The 25940-nt window shown below is 41.7% G+C and overlaps 1 protein-coding gene across 6 annotated transcripts in view; it reads right to left on the bottom strand.

Annotated features, from left to right (window-relative positions):
- The window catches only part of DIAPH2 (diaphanous related formin 2), a 1317111-nt gene that overhangs the window by 905567 nt on the left and 385604 nt on the right, over positions 1-25940 (bottom strand). For all 6 annotated transcript variants that reach the window (XM_075572809.1, XM_075572806.1, XM_075572807.1 and 3 more), the window contains 3 exons: positions 19718-19828; positions 12075-12193; positions 9167-9283 (listed from right to left, as the gene is read on the bottom strand). In XM_075572809.1, the coding sequence (XP_075428924.1) occupies positions 9167-9283; positions 12075-12193; positions 19718-19828 (347 nt within the window). The remainder of the gene's footprint in view (positions 1-9166; positions 9284-12074; positions 12194-19717; positions 19829-25940) is intronic.

Here is a 25940-nt window from a genome sequence, read left to right as displayed (position 1 = left end):
AGATACTTAACTCCGTTGGGTGTGCCGGTAGCTGCTCTGGCTGAGCTGTGTGGGGCTAGCGAAATGGTGGCTTAAATGCCCTGTGGACCAATAAGAAGCCGTGACATCATCTCTTGCAGCTTCTTATAGGCCAGGACCTTTAAACCTGCAGAGCTGCTATGTATCTCGGTAAGCACGCGGTCACTGGAGTTGAAATTAACACAGTTAAGAACGGTTCAAAATTACCCTTTAACATTTTTTTTTTCATAAAATGATCCAATCTGTTTTGATTATTAGTTCCTGTTTTATACAGGAGATAAGAAATACAATTAATTTAAGACGGGACCAAGTCTGGTGGTGGAGGTGGGCATTTGGAGAAACACATTGCACTGGTTATCTCACATCTATTTTTGACATGTTCATGAAGATGTTGTTGATCAGAAAGTATGTTTTATCCTAACATTGACCTGAGTTATTTATGCCGCTATCTTCTAGCGCTGCGAGTGATGGCAAGGACATTACTGCCAGCAGCACAGCTGAGTCTTTTTAGAAATACTCTGAAGTGTGTAACCCAGAGTCTACTTGTTTTCTTCATGAAAGAAAGACTTCTCAAATTTCGCAATTATGTAAAATCAAATTGCAGTCCTTTACCTATTCTCGCAGTTCAAATGATCTATTCATGATAAGACAATGCACAGCCATATGTTTGTCAGGACAAGATTTGCTTTGTAAAGAGAGGGGGAGGTGGGAAACAGCAATGATGAGTGTTCTGTACGTTTTCCCATCAGCTGGCACTCTAGTTGGCATATAATAAAAAAGGAAACTACAATAGTCAGGGGAAACAGGCACTTAAAGCGGAAACGCAAAAAAAAAAAAAAAAAGTTAATCATTGCATACAATGCCGTATCTACAAATTAGTGTATTTGAATATTCAAAATGCACATCTGTCCCTTTTGTTATTTTCTAAATGTCTTCAAGAAATGAATGCTACTTTACAGACGAGCATTAAGAGTATGTGTGATTTGAATAGAAGGCTCCTAAACCTCTGGCTCTTTCGCAGCTTAGGGAAGGATAAAATGATCTGCATCTCACATTGCTAATCGCGTTGTTAATGGGAGTGCTTAGGCTTCTTACATCTTTCTCTGCAATTGCTTTTACCACTAACATTTTTTTCATTGACGATATAGATCCGTTTTTTAAAATTACCCACTTAACTGATGATGGGCACGTTAGGCTAATTCGGAAATGGGGCCAAGAAGGCCAATCTTCTTGTTTCTCCTCCAAAAAGAGGAGTGTTTCCATCTTAATTTCAAAAACGTGCCCATTATCGATGTTAGATTATCTCACCGACAAAGAGTCGCTTTGTCATCACCCAGGGCCCCAAAGACTGGCATCCTTTAACCCTTATTAGCATCTATGCACCCAATGATGGCAGCCCCTATTTTTTCAACAAATGTAACTAATTAATCTAATCCAAGAGAGAACTCCGAGATCTCTAATCCTTTAACTCAAACCCATGCAACGGAGCAGATCTGGTGATCATGTTTCCTGAGCTGAGCTGACCTTTGTTTAATTAAACTAGTGTCCGGAAACACTTCCGTCTTCTGGGCTTATAGATAACCTACCTCCAGGGATTGTCCATAAGACATTCTCAAGAACTGACCGTTTCTCAGTAAATTCAAATCAGATCGCAAATATCCCATCATGTGATATCAGTCATTTGGGTTTGATTACAGGCATACCCCGTTTCACGTACACCCGTTTTACGTACACTCGCAAGTACGTACATTTTTTTTAAATTGCACCTTACCCCCTGTGTATGTACGCGTGCTTCACGAGAACGGACACCAGGGGGCGGCGTGTGCGTGCTGCGATGGTGTGCCCTCTCTTCCTCTCCTCGGCTCTTCCTTTACCCGCTCCCCCAGCTCTTCCGTTCCCCGACTCATCCTCTCCCCGGCTCTTCCGATCACCCCCCTCCCTCTCCCCGGCTCTTCCGATCACCTTCCCCTCTCCCTGGCTATTCCAATCACCCCCGCCCCCCCCTCTTTCCCTGGCTCTTCCGGTCACCTTACCCTCTCCCTGGCTATTCTGATCACTCCCCCTCTCTCCCCGGCTCTTCCGATCACCTTACCCTCTCCCTGGCTATTCCGTTCACTGCCCCGTTTCTTCCGATCACTCCCCCCCCCCGGTTCTTCCAATCACTCCCCCCCCCCTGATTCTTCCGATCACTCCCCCCTCCCGGTTCTTCCGATCACTCCCCCCCCCCCGGTTCTTCCAATCACTCCCCCCCCCTGGTTCTTCCGATCACTCCCCCCTCCCGGTTCTTCCGATCACTCCCCCCCCCTGGTTCTTCCGATCACTCCCCCCTCCCGGTTCTTCCGATCACTCCCCCCCCCCTGGTTCTTCCGATCACTCCCCCCCCGGTTCTTACGATTACTCCCCCCCCCCGGTTCTTACGATTACTCCCCCCCCCCTCGGTTCTTTCGATCACTAACCCCCCAGTTCTTCCGATCACTCCCCCGAGCCCGCTCAGAGCCGCGCTCTAGCATGCGTGTGCCGCCTCTGACTGCCATGCTTCTGCCGCCCGCAACCTGCACGCTGCTTGAGGTAGGGGAAGAAAGGGAGGAGGGACATGCAGGGGGTGGTGTGATGTGAGGGACATCGGGAGGGGTGTGATGTGAGAGACATGGGGGTGATGTGAGGGACTTGGGGGGGGGGGTTATGTGAGACATGCAGGTGGGGGGTGATGTGAGGGACATGCAGGTGGGGGTGATGTGTGGGACATGCAGGCGGGGGGTGATGTGAGACATGCAGGTGGGGGGGTGATGTGAGGGACATGCAGATGGGGGGGTGATGTGAGGGACATGCAGGTGGGGGGTGATGTGAGGGACATGCAGGTGGGGGGGTGATGTGAGACATGCAGGTGGGGGGGTGATGTGAGACATGCAGGTGGGTGGTGATGTGTGAGGGACATGCAGGTGGGGGTGATGTAAGGGACATGCAGGTGGGGGGTGATGTGAGACATGCAGGTGGGGGGTGATGTGAGGGAGATGCAGGGGGGGGATATGAGGGAGATGCAGGGGGGGTGATATGAGGGAGATGCAGGGGGGGATATGAGGGAGATGCAGGGGGGGTGATAGGAGGGAGATGCAGGGGAGGGTGATATGAGGGACATGCAGGTGGGGGTGATATAAGGGACATGCAGGTGGGGGGTGATGTGAGACATGCAGGTGGGGGGTGATGTGAGGGAGATGCAGGGGGGGGATATGAGGGAGATGCAGGGGGGGTGATATGAGGGAGATGCAGGGGGGATATGAAGGAGATGCAGGGGGGGTGATATGAGGGAGATGCAGGGGGGATGATATGAGGGTGGTGATATGAGGGAGATGCAGGGGGGTGATATGAGGGAGATGCAGGGGGGTGATATGAGGGAGATGCAGGGGGAGGTGATATGAGGGAGATGCAGGGGGGGTGATATGATGGAGATGCAGGGGGGGTGATATGAAGGAGATGCAGGGGGGGTGATATGAGGGAGATGCAGGGGGGGGTGATATGAGGGAGATGAAGGGGGAGGTGATATAAGGGAGATGCAGGGGGGGGTGATATGAGGGAGATGCAGGGGGGTGATATGAGGGAGATGCAGGGGGAGGTGATATGAGGGAGATGCAGGGGGGGTGATATGAGGGAGATGCAGGGGAGGGTGATATGAGGGAGATGCAGGGGAGGGTGATATGAGGGGTGCTGGAGGAGATATGATTTTACCCGTGTGGCCCGATTTTTTAAAAATATTTATAGGGGGGGGGGGTCTTTTAAAAATGTATTGAGGCGGTGTGGGTCTTTTAAAAATGTATTGGCGGGGGCATTTTTAATATGTATTGGCGGGGGCATTTTTAATATGTATTGGCGGGGCGGGGTTACATGTATTTAGAGGGATGGATTTTTTTGGTATGTATTTTGTGGGGGCATTAGTAAGAAAAAATCACCTGACATTAAAGATTTTCTTTCTATAAAGCCTACTGTATTTATTTTGGTTACAAATGCATTATTTACATCAGTTATGCATATATATGATGTCTGCAGTACAGTACAGTACATGCATCGTAAGTGGAAAAAAAGTAGTGCTTCACTTTAAGTACATTTTCACTTTACATACATGCTCCGGTCCCATTGCGTATGTTAAAGCGGGGTATGCCTGTATAGGTAAATGTGAATTTATTAAAACAAAAATCACTAAATCCTGTAATCTAGAGCTTCTTGCTTCCTACTTAAAGCATTCATGTTATTTACAATCTTTAGCAAGATTTTATGAAGATTACAGTATATTTAATAGATTCTGAAAAAGTTGCTTTGGCTGCAGATGTTTTTAAAGCCTTCTCCCAAAAATTTGGAATTTTGTTGCCTAAATTCAATAAAACATTGGCAGCATTTTCAAGAGGAAAAGACAGCTAACATTTACGTATTTTTTTTTTTAAAAGAGGGAACAAAAATGTAAAGAAAAGGGCTGAAGGACTTGCAACTTTTGTAATAATTTTCACTAAATTCTAGGTACGGTATATATTGAATTGTAATATACAGATGCAGCGGCCGTTATCCAACCATTTCTCGGGTTGAATCACGCACTATAGTGCGTGGTGGTCCGAGATAGTCCGCTGCATACTAAATGGCCCATCGGATAAACACAGCAGGGGTCCCTGCGGTGTTAATCCTACCGGGGTCTACCTGTCTGTAAGAGACGGGCAGAAGAGAGAGGCTGAATCAGTCACTCTACCTGTGCGCCTCTAACAGGCGATCGCAGGAGTTTTATTTCAATTTTAACACTACAATATTGTAGCAGGTGTCCTCCAGAGCTGAAGCACATTGATTTCAGATCTGGGGACCCCTACTACCAGAGATACAGGCCCCGTTATGGGGTGCAGGTATCCCCGCTATGTTAAAATCCTGTGGGCCATGTGACTGTGGAATTTTCACATTGTAGGAGATACTGGCACCCCATAAAGGGGGAAGTAGGGGGTCCCCGAGGCTGAAATCAACTTTTTTTCAGCTCAGAAGACCCACTGCTCCCGCACACTAGTATCAAAAACCGCCCCCCCCAAAGAAAAAATCATTACCTTAGTAGATAGCTGCTAAGGTAATGAAGCTGCTTACATTTTATTTTTATTCATAGTGTGTGAGAGCAGGGGGTCTCCTGAGCTGAACAAAGTTGGTTTCAGCCTCTGGGACACCCTATTTACCAAGATAGAGGCCAAGATATTGGGTGTCACTATCCCCGCAATGTTAAAATCCCATGGTCACGTGATGCAGAGGATATACCGGCACCCCATAACGGGGCCTGTATCTCGGGAAGTTGGGGGTCCCCAGACCTGAAATCAATGCGGTTCAGCTCCGGAGACCCTCTGCTACAATACTGTAGTGTAAAAATGTAACTAAAACCCTGTAATCACCTGTTAGAGGCGCGAAGGTAGAGTGACTGGTTCAGCCTCTCTCTTAGTGCGCGTCTCTAACAGACAGGCAGACCCCGGTAGGATTAACACAGCAGGAACACCTGCTGTCTTAATCCGATGGGCCATTAGTCGCGGCAAATGTTGAAAGGATGTCAGGAAGATCTCGAAAAACAATTCGAGAAATGGGCGGACAACCGCCGCTGAATCTGTACACTGACATAACCAATAATGAAAGACTTACGTGATTAACCCTTTAATACCCGCTTCAGCAATATTTTTTTAAAGGAAAATATAAAACAATAAATGTTCATTTTAATGGCAAATCAGTTGAACTCCACATGACCCCTAGACCTTCTAAGGTAAAAAAAAAAAAATGGTTTTATGTTTGTGTGGGATTGCTGCTTTAACTTGTACAGACAGATAACCAAACAAGTGTTACACGGCCATCTGAACTACAGCACTAAAGGGCCTTCAACACAGGACATTCTACAGCTGAAAGTGCGGCCCGTGGACAGGATGGACATGCTTTCTGCTAGAGTATAGGAGAGAATCCTACTCATAATCAAGCCTAGGAGAGACGGGATGACATGTTCTATCTCCCAGTACTTAACTGGCAGGACTGCTCTTTTAAATTGAGTAATGCTACCTACTTGACCAGGTCCCACTAAGTAATGAGTCATCGCTACTTTAAAGGACAATTCCTCTAACTCTGCTAATAGGATATTCTTTAATCTGCTGCTGATACGGGTAACCTGTTCATAAATATTAATCGGATACTCAGGAGTGGTATTTGACATCAATTTCATAGTTATCATAGTGCTGTCAACGGCACGTTTCAATGTCATTTCAAAACCAAGGTGAATCTTCATACCTTTTTTTTTTTGTTAACAAAATTGGTTTATGTAAAAACTATCAAGACCTATTGATTTCTCAGTGCATATGTACATGACCTTCAAGTAAAATAGCTTGAATAGTGAACACTGGGTCCATATAATGCATTGCAAATTATATTTGCATTAGAGAAAAAGTGTTTTGAATTACTTAACATAGCAATAACGGCCTAGTAGGTACAGGCTTATTAGGGTGCTATTTATTGCATATTACTGTAGTTTCCCTTCACCCAAGTCTACGGTTAATATCCATTATTACAAAACCGGCCCTGGCTTATAAAGAGTTACATTCCTGTAACAGGTGTTCTCAAACCTCTTAGAACCCAGACAACTTTCCTTGTATAACCAATAAAAATGTATTCATATGCAAATGTGATTCATTCAGGTGTTTTGACATGTATTGGGTATTTGTAAAAGCTACAGTAGTGTGGTTGGGGGTCCCTGAGAATAGACTGTTCTAGATGGCGTAGGGACGAGTTTCAGCATGTCAGTTGTGTGTGTTCGATTCTAGTCACATCCACTTATAGCCATTGTACAGTATAATAATTTTATTTATATAGTGCTTTTCTCCCAATGGGACTCACGGAAAAACTACAAATATGGCCATGGTGTCATGAATAGAACGCACCTCGTAATGATGTTGCAGATTTCTATTGCATGGTGGAAAAACCTCCTTTTTAATCTGGAACCACGAGACCACTGGAGGTCGGGGACACTCATCAGTTCTGAGGGCCCCCTGGATAAAATTATCTTTAAAAAATCCCCACAAAATTAAATTGTGAGCAGTGCGGGCTCCTACTTTAACAGATATATATATATATATATATATATATATATATATATATATATATATATATATATATATATACATACAATAAGGGACTAGATTTTTTTTTTAAAATGTAAGAAAATGTTGACACTTACAATTACTGGCTACAATATTAGTTCATATTTTGAAAAACGAAATTATACAGTATATCATAGTTTTTCAAATGAAGCCTCTGCTGATAATCTTTATGAGAGAATACATAGGCAATAATTGGTACTAAATATCCAGGAAACACTGCACGTGCCCACCTGTCAATACCAAAAGACAACATCATAATTATAATTTATGAGATCAGTTACAGTAGTGATCAGTCCAAAGGCAATCTACTGTATGAGATCTATTTTCCCCATATTGCAAAACTGGGGAACAACTGGAGTAAAAATACAGCACCAGATTAATAAAAACAAAAAACTTCCCATCTGATTGTAATTCCTTCGTGCTGCTTTTGCCCAATAAGTTTCCCTGATCAAGCCGAGTCACCCAGGCAAAACGCGTAGGAGTGGAGAGCAAAGCTAACGGAGGACTTCCACAGCCCCATTAATATCTCTGCACAATACCGAGAAGGACAGAGAGCGCATGCATAAGCACACGCCGACGCAGCATCTCAGCGACGAGGTCTGAGCTCCAGCTGTCTCCTGTGGGGAAGCCGTGTCTGCAGCCTGAGTAACCACAGAGGATTCATGCAGGAAACCAGAAGGGAGAGCTGCAGGAGAAAGCCCGAAACATTGTTCAATGCTTTAAAGAACATCCTAAATATGAATGGAGACCATTGGATGTTTGTGAATACACATTTGAACATTTGACTCAAATTGCACTATTGTTTCTTTTTTGTTCTCGTCTTGTGTTTTTATTTTACCTCTACCGTATCTTTACATGTGAGTTTGTCCGTGACAGTTTCTTTCATTTAGCCGGGAGCGCACTCTATTGAACTGTTTCTGACTCTTTTGTCCACCCTTAGTGGAGAGTGGATTTTGAGTTGCTGCACCAGCTGATTTAATTGATGCCTGTTTGTGTGTATTTAAAGCTGTATTGCACATATTCACTAACCAAATATTATTATACTTATACTTTTTATATTTTGCATTTGTTACACTTTTTAAGTTTATTATTGTGCCACTGTTTAGTAGAGTAGCGCCACAAATAGTTATACATGGTTTACTAATGAAACAACAGAACCACAATAATCTATCACAGGGCTGGGCAACTGCAGTCCTCAAGGGCCACCATCATGGCAGACACTGTCCCGGGCGGCACAGACTCTTGCTTGTTCGTCTGCGGCCCTGAAGACAGCAAGTACATTTTTTAGGAAACCAATGACATGGTTTTTCACAGATGAAAATATAATTTACAGATGTTACTTCAATTAGATTGTAAGCTCTTCGGAGCGGGTACTCCTATTCTTAAGTGTCACTTTTATGTCTGATGCACTTCTTTCCTTTATGTGCTATTTATATTATTTGTTATTTATATTATTGCCATGTGTATTACTGCTGTGAAGCGCTGTGCACAGTACATTAATGGTGCTATATAAATAAAGATATACACATATACAAGTGTGTGTCTATCTTATATATAATATATTTTATGTATCCTATACTCAATATAATTAATATTACATTGCAACGTAATTTATGTATGAAACATGGCAGATGTCATTTAAGTAAATACAATGGGGAAAAAAATAACCTAACTTTCACAAAAGCCAAGGGTTCCAGAAAACATCGGATGCAAAGCAATGGCTTATGTTATGTGTTGATGGAGTAATTAATGCACTTTGTCTTCTCTTTGTGTATGTCTTGATTAGTGTAACGGTGCATAGAATTGGCGTGTGGAATGCAGAGGAAATGAAATAAACATACTTGTATTGTTCCACTACGGCTTTGTTATTACTGTTTGTGGCTGTGATATTGCCTCCATACGCTTATTCCAGAAGCAAGGACAGATGTAGCAAGGAAACGTCTTCATTTTCTGGTCTTTCTTTCATTTCACAATGCAAGAAAACACAAATGCGGTTGAACAATTCTTACCTGACATAATAGTCATTCCTGATGAGCATAAAGTGTTGCAGAATAGAAAGTAAAAAGTTCTCTGAAGCAGTGTCCTTCAACATATTGTACAGAAGATGATACACTTCATTGATATCGGTACACAAGAAGTCAAGGAAAGTGATCATACTTTACAATGCACGTGTATAATAAATACCTCCATTGCATTTATCGAATACTGTACAAGCTTTCTGGTGGCACACTCCTACATACACACATCTTTCATACATTTATACCAACAGAACAAAAACGTGCCAATAAAGTAGAAAGGGGAAGGAAATTAGTCAGATTTCTCCATTTGCCATTGTCATGAATTGGTAGAAAGTAGAAATCGCATACATATTTTAGATAAGTCTGAATAAACTTCCCTCACTAATAGGGAGAGGTGGTCAGTATGCTTATACCATAAATAGTAAAGTATTAAGATGGGTCTTAAAGGTGGAGAGAGAGGATGCTAGTTGGGTATTGAGGGGAAGGGCATTCCAGAGGTGTGGGGCAGTAAGTGAGACAGGTTTTAGGTGGAGAAGGCTTTAAATAAAAAAGAGGTAGACAGTAATATGGGATTTAACAGGAAGCCAGGAGATGAATTTCAGCAGGAGAGACACAGAGATTTAGGGGAGAGTACAAGGATTCTAGCAGCAGCGTTTCGGATACATCTTTTGGGGGTGATAGGTGAGAGGCAGGAAGGCCAGACACTAGAAGGTTCTAGTAATTGAGACTGGAGAGAATAAGGGCCAGTGTTAGAGTTTTAGCAGTAGAGAGACGGGGAAAGGGCATATCTTTGCAATGTTACAGGAGAAAAACGTCAGGTTTTAGCTACATTGTGAATGTGGGAGGAGAATGTGAGGGAGGAGTCAAATGTGACCCCTGGGCAGCGTACTTGTGATACTGGGTGTATGATAGTGCTGCCAACAGTAATGTAGAAAGGGCAGTACGGCCAGGCATGGGAGGAAGTATGAGGAGCTCCGTCTTTGAGATCTTAAGTTTGATTCAAGGCAGAGGGTCATCCAGGATAATATAGCAGAAAGACAGTTACAGACCAAAGTCACTGAATATCTCTCTGCTGCTGTATATCATCCTGAATGGCCTTCTGACAACTTAAACTTAACATTTCAAAGACGGCGCTACTCATACTTCCTCCCATGCTTGGTCCTATTGCCCCACATCCATTACTGTAGGCAGTACTATCATATACCCAGAATAACAAGCACGCTGCCTAGATGTCACATTTGACTCCTCCCTCACATTCTCCTCACGTTCACAATGTAGCTAAAATCTATCGTTTTTCCCACGTAACATTGCAAAGGTTCGCCCTTTCCTCTGTCCCTCTACTGCTAAAACTCTTATAGACCTTCATTCTCTCTCATTTCAACTACTGTAACCTCATTCTGTCTGGCCTTCCTGCCTCTCACCTGTCTCCCATACAATCTATCCCAAACGCTGCTGCCAGAATCACCCTGCTCTCTCCTAAATCTGTCTCAGTGTCTCCCCTGCTGAAATCCCTCTCCTGGCTTCCTATCAAATCCCATATCACACACTCAATTCTCCTCCTCGCTTTTAAAGCTTTACACTCTTCTGCTCCTCCTTACATCTCAGCCCTAATTTCTCACTATGCACCATCTCGACTCTTGCGTTCTGCTCAAGGATGACTTATCTCTACCCCCTTTGTATCTAAAGCCCTCTCCCGCCTTAAACCTTTCTCACTCACTGCCCCACACTCTGGAATGCCTTATTTTCAATATCTGACTAGTACCCTCTTGCTCCACATTTAAGTGCCATCTTAAAACACACCTCTTTAACAAAGCATATGGGTAGCACTGTGGCTGATACTATATATCTCATGCACTGACCGTGGCCCCTTGCAGACACACTTACCAGAACAGCCTCTTACTGTCTCAGTAAGTTCTCCCCACTTACCACTTAGATTGTATGTTCTTTGGGGGCAGGGACTCCTTTTCCTAGTCTTACTTTTACGTTCCAAGTGCTTATTTCCTTACATACATACATACATACATACATACATACAAGCAAACTTCTTTAAACAAATTATATCAAGTGTAATGTGCCAAGGTCTGAAACCAGGTCATTGTTCTATTGAATTTTCTCTGAAAATGTGCACAGTATCTGTGCTATCATATTTGGAAACTACCACTAGAACATTTTATAAACATCTCTTTCTAGTAACCAGTTAAAAGTCAATCCATCATGACTGTTCAAAATGGTCAAAATCAAGGCTAATGTATGTTCCATCTCCATTGGGTAGCACATGGACTTTAAGTTATTTACCATTTTTGTTTCCATTTGGCTGTTTAACCCATAACACAATGTTAAGTTGTGAATAGATTTTTTTTATACACCTTAAACTATATTTCACAGTTCTTAAATTCTTTTTCTCAATGGTATATTTGCCTGTGATTGCACTGCATTGAGTAATAGTATGGTTTCAATGTTGACCTACCGGTAATAATGGTTATAAAAAATACATTCAAATATGAAACATTAAAAACCCCAGAGGTTTTACATAAGCACATTATATCAAATCTACTGTGCCAAGGTAATTGGGGCTTTTAACTTATTTGTCTAAATACTGTACTGTAGTTTCTCAATGCACCAAAATGCAGATCCTCAAAGACTTAACCAGTTGTCTGACTTGTATTAGTCATTGGGACCAAATTTCTGCGGCATATTACATTACTCTACGGCTGTTCTCAGCTCAGTCCTCAAAAGGACAGGACAGGTAAGGTTTTCAGAACCATATATACCTCAGAAAATTACATTAGTAACCATGCACAGTTAATTCGATGTTAACAAGTCTTGAAAACCTTGAGCTGGACTCCACAAAGTCAACCATTTCAGACAACCATTACAAACATAGACTTCACAAGGATATTCCATTTCTGCTCGGATGTCACGGAGACGATGTGACAATTCCAGGAGGTCATCCTCTTTGTTTTCATCAAATACTTTTAACTGGATGTCAAGCTCCTCTGTTTCCTTCTCTTTGAGGTCCTACAGGAAGAACAATACACTGTATGAGACGCGGGCAAATTCCAATAACGCAACACAATGTGGCAGCATCAACAACTATACTGTCCTTTAGCATCTGCAAGTAGTTTAAGAGACATGTTAAGCAAGTTTCATGCACTGGATTATATTTTAGGCCAACTCAAACTGCCAGTTTGTATTGCTATAGACAATATTGAAATGAGTACAGTGTACGTAACTTTGTCATCAATTGTGTAAGTTCTACACATCGCCTTCTTTTGATTCCTATATGCCTCATAGCACACACACACACACACACACACACACACACACACACACACACACACACACACACACACACACACACACACACACACACACACACACACACACACACTTCCCATAACTCTCATAGATGCAAATAAAGCAATAGAGCAATTAAAAATAAATAACATTTTAATTTCTTTTAAGGGTTGTGGGGGGCAATTTTGAATGGGTTCCAGGGGCAGCTTGGGGTTTAAACTGCCCCACTTTTTCCTGCATGCATATGCCCCATTCTCTTGCAGCACAATGCATTGCTGGTTTCTCGGGTACTGAAAGGAAATAATATAGGGTGGAGAGTAGCCCCACAGATTTGTTTTTTTTTAAACGTATGTCTTCTATTTAAATGTCCTCCCTCCCTCCCATCATATCTGCATTCTCATAATCAATTCATTCCATACTGTACTCTCTCTGAGTATACGTCACGATGTGGCAGCCGGATCATTACTTATGCAGGGCTCTTTTGTGAAATTGTTTTGTCATTTTGAATTGTTCAATAAACTGACAACCTTCTTATTCTGCAATTTTCTTTGTATTAGGATTGTGTCATTAATTTTGATCAGAAGATTGCTGACACAGAGAGGAAGGTAAGAGAGCCAGCCTCAATCAAACGTGTCTCCACCGAGTGATACTGCAGTAATAATTATACGCTATGTAGGTGGCGAGCCTTAAATACTCTTGCATTTAAAAAGGAATCAATCATGGTTTAACTACTAGATGTTGAATCAATGATGGCTAATCAATTACTAATATTAATCACTTCTCAGTAAGAGAGGAAGACAATGCGTTATAGCCGTGAAAGCAGCGGCATGGGTTCACTAGATGGCGTGGTTAGAGTGATGGTGGATGAAGCTGGTTATGAGTCCCAGGGCCAAGCTTCTTGTACAGGACCAGCCTCCGAGAATGACCAGGAGACACAAGCATTTTATCTTCTGGCAGACGGGTGACCTGTGCAATCCACAGCCGGGTAATTTTGCCTCCTCTTGCTAGCATTATGTTTCTGTTTAATTTTCATGGTGTAGGAGTAGAGATGGGCAAATTTTGGGGGCGAAATTGGATCCGCAGCGGATCTGCCGGTTCCTTATGTCTGCGGATTTCTGCGGATCAATTTCAAAAAGAGCAATTGGAGGTTTGCGGACTTTAAAATTATTATTGCCAATACACTGCGTGGATTCTGCAGCCCGTTGGGGGATTTATAGAATCCAATCCATGGATTCAGCAATCTGGTGGTGAATTTTTGCGAATCCCCAACCTGTTGCTGAATCCATGGATTGGATTCTACAAATTCGTCCACGGGTTGTATCCAATGGCGGTTTTTGATGAATCCGCGTGGATTAAACACAACCAAATCCATTTGCCGATTTTACACCGTGAAACGGAATTTTTTGGGAAAATGCGAGAAACTCCGGGGAAACATATTTGGGCGGATTGGCTCATTTCTAACCCCTCTAACATCTGTATTTAGGAGCATTCACGGTATAGTAATCATGCCACGGATGCAAACAACATCGAGTAGCCAGCGAGGAAACGTGTGTAGTATCTAGCGAAGTTAGAAGAATTCAGACACTCCAATGATCTTTGGTGAAGGAAACAGTATTAATTCAGGCAGGACCCCCGGTTCGGTCCAATCTAAGACCTTTGTCAAGAAAACTGTTCTAGATTGGACTGAGACGTCGATTCTGATGCATACTGTAAATACTGTTTCCTTCACTAAAGATTATTGGAGTGTCTGGATTCTTCTATCTTTTCTGTTTAATATTCACTGTAACTCCCTCATCCTTTGGCTTTTGTGCACTTTGTCACATGGTGTCATTCACTTACTGCCAGAACGCACGGGGACAGTGAATGCAGTGTACCAGAAACCTTTCTAGCGGCTTGTTTAATTAATTAATAAAGCCATAATTACTGTGTCCTAACACTTTAGTTTCCGTCTAGTTGTTTTTGACTGTAGCCTTCAATTTTCTGTATGCTTGATTGTAAGTACAGCTTGCAATGAATGGTGTGTGTATGTGTATGTGTAGTGTGTATATATATATATATATATATATATATATATATATATATATATATATATATATATATATATATATATATATTCAATTGTCAAGAGAGTTTAGAGCTTATGATGCTGTCATTAATAACAGGTGGATTAGACCAGGGAAAGCTTGTCTATAGACTTGGGCATGCTAGAAAGTAGGAGGCTATGAAATGAAGATTTACTAGCAAGAATAAGTGACAAAACAAGACAATGGTGAAGCCGTTCGCCATCACCTCCTGGCATTCCGTGCATGACCACATATTGCAGTGTAGTGTGCCCCTCTGCACACACTGTAGCAATACTAAAAGAACACACTTAAGTCTCTGTATCAAACCTGGATGTTTTAATCTGCTTTGTGTTGTGTTAATTAACTAAATGAGAAGGGGATTCAATAAGGAATAGGAGAGGTATGTGGAAAGATACAGTAAATGAAGAGGTGTTGTAGGCTGTAATACCCTTTACTAGACCAACATTATATTCTTCATAGATTAAGCTATATTGTGGGGGGTTGGATATCTCAAATGTTTATGTATGGCCCTTTAACAATTGATATGGCTTTCAGAAAACTGTTAAACATTGTTGCAAACACCATGTGTTCCCAGGCTAAATGCCGCCAGTATACATGGAATTAAAACAATACACAAAAGGTATCTAAATATATAAGAAGTCCCAGCACGCCAATATAAAAATATATAAAAATGCATGAAACATTATATTTAAAATACATAATTCTAATCACTATACACATATGTACAAGACCATACCTCTGCTTAATGGTGAAAACCTCACTCAACCCGTGGTCTTAGGGTTGCCAGGTGGCTTCTCCTAAAATACTGGACTCAATGGTGAAAGGTGCGTCAGGTCACTATGTCCAGGGAGGAAAATACCGGACACATACATGCCCAGTGTTACAGTACCTCTCATTTTTTACTGGACAGACTATCCAAATACAGGACAGTCCGGTTCAATACCGGACACCTGGCAACCCTACGTTGTCTCCATGTAGGCATGGTCTTGAACAGATGTATAATGATTATAATGGTGTATTTTAAATATAATGTTTAATACAGGTTGATATATTTTTTATATTGGCGTGCTGGGACTTCTTCATTTATCTTTTGAGGTTTATGTGGTTTTTTTTGGCGGTGAGTAACCTGTCCCTTGACACCATTTCTATTGCGGTTTAAATGGTGTGCGGTCCCTACCTGTATGTTCTTTTGTACTATACAAAGCTATATTATCATTCAGAATGACATACTATATTGTAGAGAGTACCTTAACCCAATGGGAAATGGTACTCAGTACCTGGAAATGGGAGTAATAACAGCTGTAGAAAGCTTACAGGTGTGCAACCTTCCCTAGCAGAGGAAGGCAGCTTCACAACACATTGAATAGAGGAGCTTCGGTGTCCACTCAAAGCCATAAAGCCCATTTGAAATTCTTCATACATGTCCCCAGCAACATCACTTAAGGGCAGGTTACTCACCAAGTCAATACATTGTCCATATGCTGCATGTTTCTATTGTAGATCTCTAAAAGCTTGATCACTGCCAACATGGCTAAACTTTTGCTTGCATTTTAGGTTCCAAAAGAAGCTCTTTATTGTCTCATCTTGTACAGCAAACAAAGTGTGCGTTTTACAATAAAAAAGTCAGTAACGGAACATCTATTTTCATCCCGACAAACAAAAGCAAAAAAAAATAATAATGTGTATTCAATGTAATTGTTTGCATATATTTTACACGTGCTGCCGCTCGTCCGTCCATTCGTGTAGAGAAAATGAAACCCACATTATTAACGCTTGACAGTGGTTTCAAATGTGGTTCAATTATTTACACATTAATACTAGGGACGTTATTTCCTGCATCACCTTTTCTGCTGTGTTGCAAAATTCCACAAGTGATTTAACATTGTAACTCCTGAAAGTATGAATACCAATGAATGAAGAAATGAGGGGATCTTCTTACATCAATTAAATGTATGTAAATGTGATATGCATTTAACTGTTTATAGATCTGTGATTGGAAAAGAAACATGTACGTTCAAACTCTACGGCTGCGGCCATGCTAGCGCTGACCGTGCGGTGCTTGCCGAATTTAGTTTCGGCAATTTAAATTGTCCCGTCCCCGCTCACGCGGTGCGCACGTGCTCGTGCACACACGCTCACCCACGCTTGGCACTTAGATAAACAAAAAAAAAGAGACTTTGAAGTGCGCTCAGCTTGCCTGCAACGCCCCCCGCGCGTGCTTGCGAAATAGCTAGAACACCCGGCGCTCGTGCTTGGAGAGCTAGTGATGTCACTGCTCTCAAGCATGAGCGCGGTCAGCGCCAGCGGGGCCACAGTCTTACTTATGAGAAGACAAATACTGTACGTATGTAACTATATAATTGGTCATATTGGATATAGCTTTGGGCTTTTTGTTTTTTGTTGTTGTATACATTAGGTCACAAAGCCATTGGCGCTTCTTTGGGCACAAATGTATATGGTGTGGTGGGTTTGAGTGTTGAATTTGCCGGGGTTGTGTGTATGTTTAAACCCAAATTAAAAAAATCCCTTTATTTAATTTGTAAAAATGCAGAATCTAGATACATGATGTTTCAACTGGGGAGTTATGGTGGGGAAATGGGAAATATGGAATAACTATCCTAATTGTGCCCCTTCGAAAAAAACGTATCTAATATTTTTCTAAATATTATTAGCATTTTTTTTACTTAAACAAAAAGAAACACAACTCATGAGATAAAAAGAACTTGGTTTGAAATATATATTTTACGTGTGAATGCATCTTTAAGATGAAAAATTCCAGTACTTCGTACAAGCGCAGTCCAAAGGAGTTAAAGGAAAAACAAAACATTTCATTCAATATGATTGCTTCAATTCATTTTAGCGTTTGAAGCATAAACTCAGCAAGTAACTTAAATGTTTAAGGAATAATACACCCAAGCCATTACACATGAGCAAAAGTGTATATGACACAGAACACATTAGGCATAAATATATCCCCAAGTTATTCAATTAAGGAAACAGACCATTTTATGGTCAACTCAATTTAAATTGTCTTCTTTGCACACACTGGTAAAACAATAATGTTTAAGGAAAATGTGCAGTGAACTCCAAGTAGCTGCCATGAAAATCTCAGCTGGGATCTGACCCGAGGCTGCCAACTGTCCTTGCCACGTCTCCGGTTGAATGAGCTTTAATTTATCCCCCGAGCGTTGGTCCACCAAAAAGCATTACATGAGGAAGACAGCTATTTTAATATTTCCTTAAAGTCAGTTTAATTTACTGGAAGGTGACGAAAAGGAAATGAAATAGTTGAACAGCTACAATGTACTTCAGCTCCAAATGGGGACAGCAGATTGGAATCATAGTTTTCTTGAAAATAAAAAGGGTATAATGCTAAACGGACCAAAGTACTGTACCGTCGGAAGGCTATTACATAGCGTATATATTATGTTATTCTCTATTATGTTATGCAGCAATCAGGGCCTATCTAGATGGCATTGGCAAACTAATCTTGGTACCATATCTTGCAAGTCATGTTTCTCTAGGCCAGGGGGGCTCAACTCCAGTCCTCAAGACCCCCCAACAGGTTGGGGTTTAGGGATATTACAGCTTCAGCACAGGTGGCTCAATCAGTGGTTCATTCATTGACTGAGCCACCTGTGCTTTAGCTGGGATATCCTTAAAAGCTGACTTTGTGGGGGTTCTTGCGGTCTAAAGCTGAGCACCCCTACTCTAGGTGAAGCAAGTCTGACTTCCTTTGGGTATTTGCTTTGTGCCCCCATAATCTTGCAACTTGATAACCCTACCAAAAATGTGTTATCTGAATAATGGCCTTATTCATAAAGCTGTGAAACATGATAATGAAACATAGACACCTTACATACACTGAGTATAAGGGTGGACAGGACAATGTGGTCTCCTCATTTTCCTAATTTAACATGGAGCTATAAAACTAACGTGATCTAGATTAATTTACCAGTCTATATGAAATCTAAAAGCGCAGGGGGTTAGGTTCCCATGACTCTATGTCATTTCCCAGAATCCCTGGCTGCAGTGGAAGCACTGTACTGTATGCTAGGAGATCATGGGGAAGGGCAGGGCTACAGTGGAAGCGCTGTATGCTAAGAGATAATGGGGAAGGGCAGGGCTACAGTGGAAGCGCTGTATGCTAAGAGATAATGGGGAAGGCAGGGCTGCAGTGGAAGCGCTGCATGCTAAGAGATAATGGGGAAAGTCAGGCTGCAGTGGAAGCGCTGTATGCTAAGAGATAATGGGGAAAGGCAGGGCTGCAGTGGAAGCGCTGTATGCTAAGAGATAATGGGGAAAGGCAGGGCTGCAGTGGGAGTGCTGTATGCTAAGAGATAATGGGGACGGGCAGGGCTGCAGTGGAAGCGCTGTATGCTAAGAGATAATGGGGACGGGGAGGGCTGCAGTGGAAGCACTGTATGCTAAGAGATAATGGGGAAGGGCAGGGCTGCAGTGGAAGCGCTGCATGCTAAGAGATAATAGGGAAGGGCAGGGCTGCAGTGGAAGCGCTGCATGCTAAGAGATAATGGGGAAGGGCAGGGCTGCAGTGGAAGCACTGTATGCTAAGAGATAATGGGGAGAGGCAGGCTGCAGTGGAAGCGCTGTATGCTACGAGATAATGGGGAAGGGCAGGGCTGAGTGGAAGCACTGTATGCTAAGAGATTATGGGGAAGGGCAGGGCTGAGTGGAAGCACTGTATGCTAAGAGATAATGGGGAAGGGCAGGGCTGAGTGGAAGCACTGTATGCTAAGAGATAATGGGGAGAGGCAGGCTGCAGTGGAAGCGCTGTATGCTAAGAGATAATGGGGAAGGGCAGGGCTGAGTGGAAGCACTGTATGCTAAGAGATAATGGGGAAAGGCAGGCTGCAGACCTGTCTGAGACGTGAATGTGCTCACACGTGATTTGTCATGTGAAATAAAAATAATCTTTTACCTATTTATTTCTTATACGAGCCGAGTTTATACACCGCAGTATCGTAAACCTTTGTTATGCTTGCGGCAATCTACACATTTACCAGCAGTCAGCCGCAGACTTTATGGGAAACAAGTACCCTGTCCTCAAAGGCGCAGAATACCAAATGTCTGCAGCGAGATGACTCTCCGGATCTGGTAGAGGAAATGTAGCACCATTTAGCCGCGTGCTGCCTTCACTTACCGGTAATATCTGCTTTAATCCACATCTCAAAAATTCATTTCTCAGATGTATCCTAAAGTCCAGGTCTTCCGGAGAGGTGACGAGGGCGTTAATAAACTGCATACAGGCGACCTGCAACGAGACGGCAGATATTAATGCACCAAATGCAACGCAGAAATAGGAAAATATAACACTAAAGAGATGTACAGAATCTAAACATGTTTTATAGAAATGACAAGATCATATACAAGATATATATATATATATATATATATATATATATATATATATATATATATATATATATATATATATAGACACACACACACAGTACTGAAAAGTGTCTTAGGGAGTAGCACAGCTTTGTACTATGACCTTTAATGAATAAAATAAAAGACAGGCACGTTTCCTGTTATTTTGTATTTTTGTGTAAGTTGGTGGCTGCTGCTGCATAATAATGACGTTTTCAAAAATATTGAAGCTGGCCCCGTTTTTATGTCCCATAAAGGACTTTGAAAAGGCAATTGCTTACGTATAATATGTCAACGAAAGACGTCTATTCTAAATGCTTTGAATGCTGCTTTGCCCCACTCCAGTCCTCATGCCCCCCAACTGGTCAGGTTTTCTGGATATCCCTGATTGAGCACAGGTGGCTAAACCAGTCCCTGCTTCAGCACAGGTGGCTCAATCAGATGCTCAGTCTTGGACTCTGAGCCTCTGTTTGAGCCACTTGTGCTGAAGCTGGGAAATCCTGAAAACCTGACCTGTTTTTGGGAGGGGGGGAGGTCTTTAGTTTTGGAATTGAGCCCCCCCTGTAATACTGTATGCTGCAGCAAGCAGAGAAGATGTCATTATTGTGTCTGCTTTAATGATTCTTGCTATGTTACAACTATAAAATGACTGAACAAGCCAAGGTACATGTCCAATCTCAAATATAGAGAAATTAGGAGAAAAGGCGCCATCTGCTATGATTGTGTTTTGCCAGAAGAAATGCAAACTTAATGGCTTGTGTTACTACATTACAACGAAAGCGAACATTTCCATCAGAAACAAGTTCATGAGTCTTGCAGTTATTCTTTCTACTTAAGTGCAGGTTTACCGATCGTTTCAAAGGTCCTTCACCGTTTCACTGTTTCCTGGCATAACTTATTTTTGGTCAATGTACTTAAAGCAGCGGTTCACGACATTGCAGTTTAGTTTGGTTTGTATTTTATGTGGTTTAAGAGACCTCTTCTTGCCCATTCTAACGCTGTCTTTGTTTCCAAAAAAGATGCCCCCGTCTAGGAGATACAAGTGTTTGAAAAATTAAGCGTTCGGGAGGATAAAATGGAGGTGCCCATCAGATGCTGCAGATTAACATTACATTATAGGTGTTAATATTATATTTTGGAGTTCATATCTCTGGATGTTTTATTTCTATCTTTCTATCTTTAATCATGGATGCATTCTGAATATCTGGATTAACATTCTGATTTATCTTTTCAAACAGGTATGTGTCATTTAGCTGCATTCTACCAACCAGAGAAATTAAGATTTAATTGGCTTTTGGGGTATGTGTCATTGAGCTGCATTCTACCAACCAGAGAAATTAAGATTTAATTGGCTTTTGGGTATGTTTGTGAGCTGGTTCCTATCAATTGAGAGAGAAATGATAATCTAATTAACTATTTTGTAAGTCTGAATTGATTAGACAAACCCCTCCCTTAAGTGTTAGTCAAATGCATGTGAATAGGGTACTTAAGTCACTGTAGCATGGCTGTTTAGCCATAAGGCTGTGTAACATCAAAAGCGTCACATCATAAGTGTACATCAAAAGAGTTAATTTTGGAGGTGAAGATTGGAGGAAGTCTGGACTCTGCATTACAACGTTGCCACTGTGAGACATTAACTTTTAACAACTATGATTTATTTGTACACTTTTATCCTCCAGTACCTTGGAACTCTCTCCTCCTGCATCTCACTATGCCCTCCCTATTTCTTTATCTGTTTCCTCACTCCTTTGTGAGCATTTCTGTTCTCTACAACATCCCCACTGCACCATTATTTATACACCTAACTCCCAACAACTTCTTTACCCCTCAATAAAAAACACCCACAAAAATCCTCTATTCACACCCTCTATCTACTCCTTCCTGCTGCTGGGGATCTTACCTAAGCCTGAAGCCAGGCATACACACCTGATCTCACTCATGCCTCCCTGCCACCTCTTCCCCTGTAAATGGTGTTAACATTTTCATTTAACACTGACCTTCCTTAAATTTTACCCCACAAATCAAGCATCCCAATAGCCTGCCCTCATGGCTAATATCACACACTCAGTCACTCCTACCACCCATTATGATCAAGCACTGCCATCTACAGTACTTACTCCCTCACCTGCTGTCTCTGTAAGTTTCCCATTAAACCTCTTAGATTGTAAGCTCTTTGGGGCAGGGATTTCCTTTCCTATTGTCTGATTTTGCTGCACTTATTGTATAATTATAATTCCCTGTACTGTATTCTTTGTGAAGCGCTGAATACACTTTTGGCGCTATATAAATAAAGACATACAATACAATTAAGGTAGCAGTTTTCTCCTGCCCTTTAAAACAAACAATGGATGGGAAACAGGAGGTTCCTGGAGCTGAAGCACATTATTTTTGGTTCCGGGGACCCTCTTGGTTCCCGGGAAAGGTGCAACCAGTATTTCCTTGTATTTAAATCCCCACGTCACGCGGGCCAACATTCTGGGCGGGATTACTGCTTTAACAGGTGGAAATCTAACAAAAAATAATGTAGTTAAATGTTATAACACAGGGGTGGGCAACTCCAGTCTTCAATCTCCCCCAACAGGTCAGATTTTCAGGATATCCCTGCTTCAGCAAAGGTGGCTCAATCTGTCCCTGCTTTAGCTCAGTTGGCTCAATAAGAGACATAGGCAGAGACTCCGCTGGCGCTGTGCGTGCTCATGCTTCATGAGCGCCAGGTGTCCTGGCATTTGTGTGCGTGCGGGGGGGGCACGAGCGCCGCGCACACCGCATGAGCGGGGACTTACACATATCTATAGATGTAAGTAACCGCCACAAGCGCCGCCCGCTCAGCTCCAGCGGGTACTCAGCCTTAGTCTTTGTCTGAGCATCTGATTGAGCCACCTGTGCTGAAGCTTGGCTATCTTGAAAACATGACCTTGGGGGGGAGAGGGGGTGGGGGAGGGGGGGTCTTGAGGACCTGAGTTTAGCATCCTGGGCTAGCAAACACTTCCCCTTTCAAAGAAATTAATTTTGTATTTCATTTCCACGGAAACTAATCCAGCCAAATATTTGCTTTTAGCGCTGTTATATTTGTTTAAAGAAGCCAATTGTTTCGGAAAGATTGCTTTCTGGCCAGTAAAAACGGCAAAACACTGGACCGAGCAATTTTAATTATCCGTCAACAAGACCTAGTCATCAGTTGGCTCTGAGAATATTGGATAAGTTGGCGGTGATACCACGTAGGTTCAAGATCAGCACAACATTACATTTCAATGATAAAAATAAATATACTGTATTTTAAAAAAAAAAATCTAACGTTGGAGAAAATATAGAAGATGAATATAACCAAGATGTGTTAAGGCGCAAGAAGAAATGATCTCAGATTCCTTGATATTCGGGATGGAGATGGCATGCCCTCACATCATCACCTTGACCTTAAAAAAGCAAATACAATCAGAGAATCTGTCCCTCCATCGCTTAACTACCTTTTCATATTGGCTTGTAAAGATTACAAAACTATCTGTGTCAGATGGCCTTAACCTCCCAGGGAAGAGTCAGCCTCTCAATCATTATCTCATTCACACAAGTGATTCCAGTACTTGACTTTTTCCCCCGCTGCCAGGATTCATAGCTTAAATAAAATACGTGGACAAAATTCATTCTTCAAGTCGTTTAACAAAAACCTTGAGAAATTACTGTATGCGGGGATAGTTTTCCACTACATACAGATAATTGTTAATTTAGTTTCGTTTTTTTCTTTACAATTCCTTTGTAAGTTTCTCCTGCCTTATAACCAGTTCTCATTAATATGCCATTGCTACATAGGGTCTGTTTCTTTAGGGTCTTCTTCTTTAACCCAGGCTGTGCTGAATAGCTGTGTAATACGGCTGGCATAGGATTATACTGTAGGGGCACATATGTTAACATGGATGAGAAGTAAAGAGTGACACACTGTGCTCATTTGCATGTCATTATTACACAGAATCCCTGGCTGCAGTGGAAGAATTGCACTGCATGCTAAGAGATAATGGGTGAAAGACAAGGCTGCAGACCTGTCTGAGATATCCAAATATACCCACAAGTTCCAGTTTTATTTGCTGTATAATATTTTATAAATGTTAACAGCAGTTCCCTGATATATATATATATATATATATATACATACACACACACACACACAGTGTATTATATATATATATATATAGACCATACGATACCGGTTGCAACACGACATCAAGGGACAGCACGCAGGTAAGTAAATCAAAAATGTTCTATATTTGATAGAAGACACAAAAACCGACGTTTCGGTCCCACTGGGGGACCGAAACTTCGGTTTTTGTGTCTTCTATCATAGTTACATAGTTACATAGTAGATGAGGTTGAAAAAAGACGTACGTCCATCAAGTTCAACCTATGCTAAATTTAGACAACAGATACTTTATTCTATATCTATACTTACTTATTGATCCAGAGGAAGGCAAACACAAAACCCCATTAAGGGGAGAAATTAATTCCTTCCTGACTCCAAGAATTGTCAATCGGATTAATCCCTGGATCACCATCCTTCCCATGTATACTTATTTGGTATATCCGTGTATACCTTTCCCATCTAAAACATGTCCAACCTTTTTTTGAACAAATCTATTGTATCTGCCATCACAGTCTCCATGGGTAATGAATTCCACATTTTAACTGACCTTACTGTAAAGAACCCTTTCCTTTGTTGCTGGTGAAATTTCCTTTCCTCCAACCTTAAGGGATGGCCCGTGTCCTTTGTACTGCCCGTGGGATTAATAGTTCTTTTGAAAGCTCCTTGTATTGTCCCTGAATATATTTGTATATAGTTATCATATCCCCTCTTAGACGCCTCTTTTCTAATGTAAATAAATCTAATTTAGCTAGCCACTCCTCATAAATTAGAATGTCCATCCCCTGTATTAATTTGGTGGCTCTTCTCTGCACTCTCTCTAGTTCCATAATGTCTTTTCTTTGGATTGGTGCCCAAAATTGTACTCCATATTCAAGGTGTGGTCTTGCTAATGCTTTGTAAAGGGGCATAATTATGTTTACTTCCCTTCCATCCATTGCCCGTTTGATGCAAGATAAGATCTTGTTTGCCTTTGCAGCTACTGCATGACATTGGGCACTATTGCTAAGCCTGCTGTCTACAAGCACTCCTAAATCCTTCTCCGTCAAGGATTCCCCCAATATATCTCCATTTAATTTGTAAGTCGCCTTTTTATTCTTGCATCCCAAATGCATAACCTTACATTTATCTGTATTAAACCTCATTTGCCATTTACCTGCCCACGTTTTCAGTCTCTCCAAGTCCTTCTGAAGAGAAATTACATCCTGCTCTGATTCTATTCCTTACACAATTTAGTATCATCAGCAAAGATGGAGACTTTGCTCTCGATCCCAACCTCAAGGTCATTAATAAACAAGTTAAAAGCAGGGGTCCCAGTACCGATCCTTGAGGTACTCTACTCACGACTTTAGCCCAATCTGAAACAGTTCCATTTATGACAACCCTCTGTTGTCTGTCCTTTAACCAGTTTTCAATCCAGGTGCATATATTATTACTGAATCCAATTTTCTTTATTTTGTACACCAAACTCTTGTGTGAAACCGTATCAAAAGCCTTTGCAAAATCTAAGTAGACCACATCAACTGCATTACCCTGGTCTAAATTCCTACTTACCTCCTCAAAGAAACAAATAAGGTTAGTTTGGCAAGATCTATCCTTCATGAATCTATGCTGACTATTACTAATAATTTTGTTTTCCATTAGGTATTCCTGAATATTATCCCGTATTAAACCTTCAAGTAGTTTCCCTACTATTGAAGTCAGGCTTACAGGTCTGTAATTCCCCGGGTGTGATCTAGCTCCCTTTTTTAAATATAGGCACCACATCTGCTTTACACCAATCTTGTGGTACTGAGCCTGTGGAAATGGAGTCCTTGAATATTAAATATAATTGGTTTTGCTATTACTGAGCTTAACTCCTTGAGAA

This window comes from Ascaphus truei, chromosome 16, assembly GCF_040206685.1.
Source record: "Ascaphus truei isolate aAscTru1 chromosome 16, aAscTru1.hap1, whole genome shotgun sequence".
NCBI lineage: Eukaryota > Metazoa > Chordata > Amphibia > Anura > Ascaphidae > Ascaphus > Ascaphus truei.
The sequence above is the reverse complement of the archived record's forward strand: the minus strand, read 5'-3'. Positions and strand labels throughout refer to the sequence as shown.